At 34.9% G+C, this 6,930-nt stretch overlaps 1 protein-coding gene across 2 annotated transcripts in view; it reads right to left on the bottom strand.

The window, feature by feature from the left end:
- Positions 1–6,930, bottom strand: part of xrcc1 (X-ray repair complementing defective repair in Chinese hamster cells 1) — a 26,659-nt gene that overhangs the window by 17,497 nt on the left and 2,232 nt on the right. For both annotated transcript variants that reach the window (XM_016466880.1, XM_016466881.1), the window contains exons 3-9: positions 6,371–6,463; positions 5,996–6,103; positions 4,664–4,822; positions 4,503–4,580; positions 3,118–3,241; positions 1,751–1,842; positions 585–741 (exon numbers count right to left, since the gene is read on the bottom strand). In XM_016466880.1, the coding sequence (XP_016322366.1) occupies positions 585–741; positions 1,751–1,842; positions 3,118–3,241; positions 4,503–4,580; positions 4,664–4,822; positions 5,996–6,103; positions 6,371–6,463 (811 nt within the window). The remainder of the gene's footprint in view (positions 1–584; positions 742–1,750; positions 1,843–3,117; positions 3,242–4,502; positions 4,581–4,663; positions 4,823–5,995; positions 6,104–6,370; positions 6,464–6,930) is intronic.

Raw genomic sequence — 6,930 nt, 5'->3', positions numbered from 1 at the left:
GAGGAAGCGTTATTATGGATTATGGACTCTATGGTATTTGAGTTAAAAACGTCTTAATGCTGGATTAGTTTCAGCTTTTGTCTTCTCCAGATGTTAACTGATGGACTGGAGTGCTGTGGATTACTTGTGGATTATTGTGATGTTTTTATCAGCTGTTTGGACTCTCATTCTGACGGCACCCATTCACTGCAGAGCATCCATTGTTGAGACACTGATGCAATGCTACATTTCTACAAATCTGATGAAGAAACAAACTCATCCTAATCTCGGATGGACCGAGGGTGAGCACATTTTCATTTTTAGACCTTTTAGAAAACCTTATGCTATTTTTATAATGAATATACCATTTTGTAGTTATGTCAAGTTCTGAAATGTTTTTTTAGGTAAAACAGAGAGTCAAAAAAAATTATCCAGTAAATACAGTGAATCTGGAACGACTGAAAAATCTGCTTAAAAGAGCAGAAGAACATTCAATCCAAAAATGTATTTCAAATATAATTATTTTAATCCCAGGACACTCCTAGTTTCTGAGAACCACTGACTTCATGTTTTCGGTGAATATGAATTAATCTCTTCACATTTACCGCTGCTGACAGGACTTGAAGTTGCTCCGGTTCTTGCTTTAGATTTCGGTGTGGCAGAGTTTGGTTCAGAAGAACATGATGAACTGGGCTTTTTGGGCGGCGGACCGGTGGCTTCCAGACGCTCTTTACTGAACTCAAACTTCCTCTTCACAGGAGCCTATGAGAAAAACATCAGGAAACACATTGAGCAGCGGTTCTCAAAGAACTGAGCTTCTTTAAGATACTCTGATGTGCTGTTTGGAGCTTGACAGGTACAGCATCATCCACTCATCCATCTGCATGTGCACAGAAGAACGTCTTACAGGTTTGAAGCAACATTTTTCTTTCACTCGATAGCCTCCATCCTACAGCAGGTGCATCATCTTCATCTCAGATCCTGCTGAGATTCACAGTTTCTCAGTTCCAATTATAGGGATATAATTCTGGAACGCTATAAACGGTCAATAGTCCATTGCAGGTGACTACAAAATATCTGCTGCTTCAGCACAAAAACACCAGCATCAGGTTCGCATCGGAGAGATGATTTATGGTCAAAGCGCTGGAGCTAATTTAATAAGGAAGTTAAATGAGCTGCTCATTAGTTAGAGGACAGGAATACGGTTATATAAAAACAATTCATGCTCAGTTCCCTAATAAAGAAACACTAGGGAGTTCAAACACAGAGAGATGGAGCCCAGGACACTTATTAATAAATACACTACTGTTAAGAAGTTTGGGGTCGGATGCATTTATTTGATCAAAAATACAGCAAAAATTGCTAAATGTTATTGTGATTCAAAACTGTTGTTTTCTATGTGAATATCTGTTAAACTGTAATTTATTCCTGTGATGTGCAGCTGTATTTTCAGCATCATTACTCCAGTCTTCAGTGTCACATGATCTTCAGAAATCATTCTAATATGCTGATTTGCTGCTCAAGAAACATTTCTGATTATCATCAATGTTGAAAACAGTTGTGCTGCCCAATATTTTTGTGGAAACCGTGATACGTTTTATTTTTCAGGATTCACAGATGAATAGAAAATTCAAAAGAAACGCATTTATTTTAAATAGAAATCTTTTGTTACATTATAAATGTCTTTACTGTCACTTTTGATCAATTTAATGCATCCTTGATGAATAAAAGTAATAATTTCTTTAATTTCTTGAAAAATAAGCACAGGTACCTGTTGTGAGCTGCTGGGAGACGTCTGTGTGGACGCACCTTCAGATTTCAGAGCAGCAGAGGCATAACTCAGTCTGTCATTCTGAGGAGACACTGGTGGAAACAAACAGGTAGAGAGAGAAATTAAATGACTCTACATTAACTACATTTACTGCTGTTTACACACAGGACACAAAACTCAAATCTGGCTTTGGTGGGAAAACAAAACAGATCAACTTCATAAGAAACAGTAACAGCATCATATCAGTATCATTTTCTGAATGAATAGATAATTTTAGACCATGTGCACAATATATACCAGCAAAAGCTGCCCTGCATCTTAAGAAAAAAATCTGAAAAACTTGCCTATTATGACCTAATTTGATGACGCCGAGTTGAAAAATATCAATAAAAATTTCCATCATGTAGTTTTTTTTACAAAATAAGAATGAAGATTTTACAAATTACATATATTTATCAGCTTTTATGCACTTTTAAAAATGACAAAAGCAGTCTAATATCAAAAGTTTCACTTTTAATGACAAAAAGAAAAATTCAGAATGAATCATTTAACTTAAAGGAGAGGGAAAATATGTTCAAATTTTAAATAGACTGTCAAAGAACTTTACAAAATAAGCATTTTGCACAAAATCTGTGATTTTCTGTGTCTGTTTGGATGCCATAAAAGCAGAAAACATCTGCTCATGGGCTGAGAATTGATTAAATAGAAAGAGCTTTATCAGAATCAGAAAGAGCTTTATTGCCAAGTATGTTTGCACATACAAGGAATTTGTTATAGAGTCACAAGCTTCCAGTACACGGAGACAGCAACAACACGCAGATAATAAAAATGAGATGTGAATAAAATACACATGCATAAATATAAACCACAAAAAAATAATAAATTGTATGTACAGGTGTGCTATAGATGGAATAGGAATAGAATAAAATAAAATAAGTTGTAGGGATGTACTAGGGTTTAGGGTGATAAACACTGGAGAGCCAAACACTGAGGCTGCCGTCTGCGGCGCCATCGCATGTATAATCTAATATATTTAATATATATTTTAATATAATTTAATATATACTATAATAAATAGTAGTAATCTGTCTCAGATTCAGACAGGAATCATGTGTTTGTGTGTTTTTCTGCTGATTAAGGAATAACACAAGACTTCTTTACCACACAAATCTTATTTTGTGAGAAAGTGTGACGTCTTCCAGCAAAACAGACGTTATATTTCTGGAATCAGCAGCTCAATATCAGTAAGAAAAGAGTGTTGGATTTCATACAGCAAATATGCAGGGCTGTGTAATTTTAATCAACCATAAAACACCATGCATGGATTCATTACAAACAGTTTCCATTAATACTGTAATGTGCGTTACCCTTGAGTCCTGTGCTGGCTTTAGCGGAGCTGTCTCTACTGAAGAACAGGCTTCCCGGCTGGATGTTGGAGCCAGAGGAGGGCGACTCGTCTTTGACTCTGAACTGACCCAGTTTAGTGAGTTTCTGTCAGGAGAAAGAAGATCTGTCAGAGCTCACGCCGTCAAACAGTTTGGGATCGGATGCATTTATTTTATCAAAAATACAGTAAAAATTGCGAAATATTATTGTGATTCAAAGTGAGAGAGTGAACAGATCTGTCAGAACTCATGCCGTCAGTTTGGGTCGGATGCATTTATTTGATCAAAAATACAGTAAAAATTGTGATTCAAAGTGAGAGAGTGAACAGATCTGTCAGAACTCATGCCGTCAGTTTGGGTCGGATGCATTTATTTGATCAAAAATACAGTAAAAATTGTGATTCAAAGTGAGAGAGTGAACAGATCTGTCAGAACTCATGCCGTCAGTTTGGGTCGGATGCATTTATTTGATCAAAAATACAGTAAAAATTGTGATTCAAAGTGAGAGAGTGAACAGATCTGTCAGAACTCATGCCGTCAGTTTGGGTCGGATGCATTTATTTGATCAAAAATACAGTAAAAATTGTGATTCAAAGTGAGAGAGTGAACAGATCTGTCAGAACTCATGCCGTCAGTTTGGGTCGGATGCATTTATTTGATCAAAAATACAGTAAAGATTGTGAAATATTATTGTGATTATTGTGATTCAAAGTGAGGGAGTGAACAGATCTGTCAGAACTCATGCCGTCAGTTTGGGTCGGATGCATTTATTTGATCAAAAATACAGTAAAAATTGTGATTCAAAGTGAGAGAGTGAACAGATCTGTCAGAACTCATGCCGTCAGTTTGGGTCGGATGCATTTATTTGATCAAAAATACAGTAAAAATTGTGATTCAAAGTGAGAGAGTGAACAGATCTGTCAGAACTCATGCCGTCAGTTTGGGTCGGATGCATTTATTTGATCAAAAATACAGTAAAAATTGTGATTCAAAGTGAGAGAGTGAACAGATCTGTCAGAACTCATGCCGTCAGTTTGGGTCGGATGCATTTATTTGATCAAAAATACAGTAAAAATTGTGATTCAAAGTGAGAGAGTGAACAGATCTGTCAGAACTCATGCCGTCAGTTTGGGTCGGATGCATTTATTTGATCAAAAATACAGTAAAAATTGTGATTCAAAGTGAGAGAGTGAACAGATCTGTCAGAACTCATGCCGTCAGTTTGGGTCGGATGCATTTATTTGATCAAAAATACAGTAAAAATTGTGAAATATTGTTGTGATTATTGTGATTCAAAGTGAGAGAGTGAACAGATCTGTCAGAACTCACGCCGTCAAACAGCGGGACGCCGGAGGAGCAGCACTCACCGGAGGAGTCGAGACGGGAACATCGTTAGCGTCCGGAGGAGAGTGCAGCTTTATGAAGGCAACTCCGTACGCTATTGACTGCACACAAACACAGGATAAAGACTCATTCACACACATGAGTGGTGCATACGGGTTTGGAGAGTGAATCGTGACATGTTCACCTTGCTGTACGGCTGACTGCACACGATCTTCACACAGTCCCACTTCTCCTGCGCCGTGGCCTTCACCAGCTGGCTCGGCCCGAAGAAACGCACGCGGTTTGTGTTCGTGCCGTTACGGCTCTCCGTGGGTGACATGAAGGACGACGTGACCAGCAGAACCTAAAACAACAGAAAGATGCATTAACAGCACTGAAAATGACATGTTATTCAGAATCAGAACACGTTTTATTGGCTAAATGTGCACAAGTAACTTACCAAATATAAGATTTAGAATGTAAAAACAAAAACACAGATTTACTAATTTACAGTTTACAGCAATATACAGCCATACAAAAAATTCAATACAATTTACACAAACATATGTACACAAATATAAGTTGAGGGTTATGATGTTTTTATTATATTTCTGTTACTTAAAATAAAACAAAATATATTTTTTAAATTATGTTTATTTCAGCTAGCTGCCAGGGAAACACTCATTTTCATTTCATTTTACTTAAAGTACTAACATAACATAAAAATGAATACAAATAGACATTAAAAATAACACACACACACACACCCAAATAAAAATGACAAAAACACAACAAAATTGTTACAAACAAACAAATACTATAAAATAGAAAATATAAAAATAAAAAGTCATTATTCTAAAATGAATTAATAAATATTCATAAAAAATATAATAGCATCTCAATAAACAAGCGTCACAAATAAATAAAATATTAATTATATATACTTATCGTACTCAGTAGAACTGTTATGTTCATGATTAAGATGGAAAGATTTATTATTGAAGGATTTTTTTTAAAGATTTTTTTATTTTGTTGATTTTTTCAAAAGATTTTCACTAATGTAAAGCAATCTATACCAGTGTTTCCCATACATTGATTTATTTGTGGCAGCCACCACAATATCAAAACTGACCGCCACAACTATATTTTCCAAAAGGCTTTGACTTCGTTGAATAAACATGAGCACTGCACGTTACAAAACCCGGCGCGGATATTTTTATATCACTGTATCTCTGAAAGAAACCCAGAGGCGTCATACTTTTTGAGCCAAGTGGATTTTGAATGCAGCTCCCAAAAGAAAAAAAAAAAAGCTATAACCTGATAAATGTGACTGTAATGCATGAAGATATTAAGGTATTATAAACATTAACATCATAATTTACTGTAAAAGCTGCTTTAAATTGATGTGTATGTGAAAATAAATATAAATAACAAATATTAACTAATCTGGATTGTAAATAAATTCACGTATTCTAAACTTTAGCTAAAGCTCTTTAAACTGTTTGATGCTGCTAAAGTGTGAGACTTTAAGACGCACCTGAAAGTCTTGGTCTTTGACTGACGTGGAGTGTCCAACAAGGACCTCAATGAAAGCAGAGCCTTCATTTCCAATGTCTATGCTGTGAATTTGCTCTTCCTTTTCCAGCTGGAGAAACAAGAGACACAAAGAGGTTAACATTTCATTTAAAGAAATCATTAATAAAGTTCTTAAAAGGGCAAGTGGCATCCAGTTACCATTTTGGAAATTAAAATGATTTTATATATTTATATCTAAAACATTTTATTAAATTAAAAATAATATATATATATATATATATATATATTTAAAAATAATTTTCAAAAATTATAAATAATATTAAAACATTTAAAAATATATAATAATAAAAACAAAAATATAAATAAACAAAAATACCTGAAGAATGACTGAAACTTGCTTCTCTCCAGGTCTCGCAGCTTTCCATTTCCTATACGTGTCAGAGCTCAGGAGATTATCTGCTTTGTGAGTCTGTGCAGAAGAATCGATTCATATATTTATTTATTCGTAAATAAACAGAACACAAACTAGAGCCCGACCGATATGGGTTTTTTGGGACCGATACCGATATTAGAAAGTAAAAAAGGCCGATACCGATATATTGGCCGGTATTCTTTGTGTATATTATAGTACAGTACCAGTCAAAAGTTTGGACACTTTTCCATTCGTGTGTCCAAACATTTGACTGGTACTATATATAGAATACAGTATATACATAAACAGAATATATATACATAAACACATTTTTTGCAATGATCACTCAAATGTGGTGATCAAACACTTATAATGACGTGACAGAGATACATAATGGAGGCAGGGCATTTAACAATTTAACAATAAACTTTATTATCCAAAATGAGTCTGACATCAGTGCACTGAACAGTAAAGTTGAAGTTTATTCAACTTTAATTAAATTCAGTTCCATTCAACTTTATTCC

Source organism: Sinocyclocheilus anshuiensis, unplaced genomic scaffold (genome assembly GCF_001515605.1).
Source record: "Sinocyclocheilus anshuiensis isolate Anshui unplaced genomic scaffold, SAMN03320099.WGS_v1.1 scaffold480, whole genome shotgun sequence".
NCBI lineage: Eukaryota > Metazoa > Chordata > Actinopteri > Cypriniformes > Cyprinidae > Sinocyclocheilus > Sinocyclocheilus anshuiensis.
This window is presented reverse-complemented; position numbering and strand designations above follow the sequence as displayed.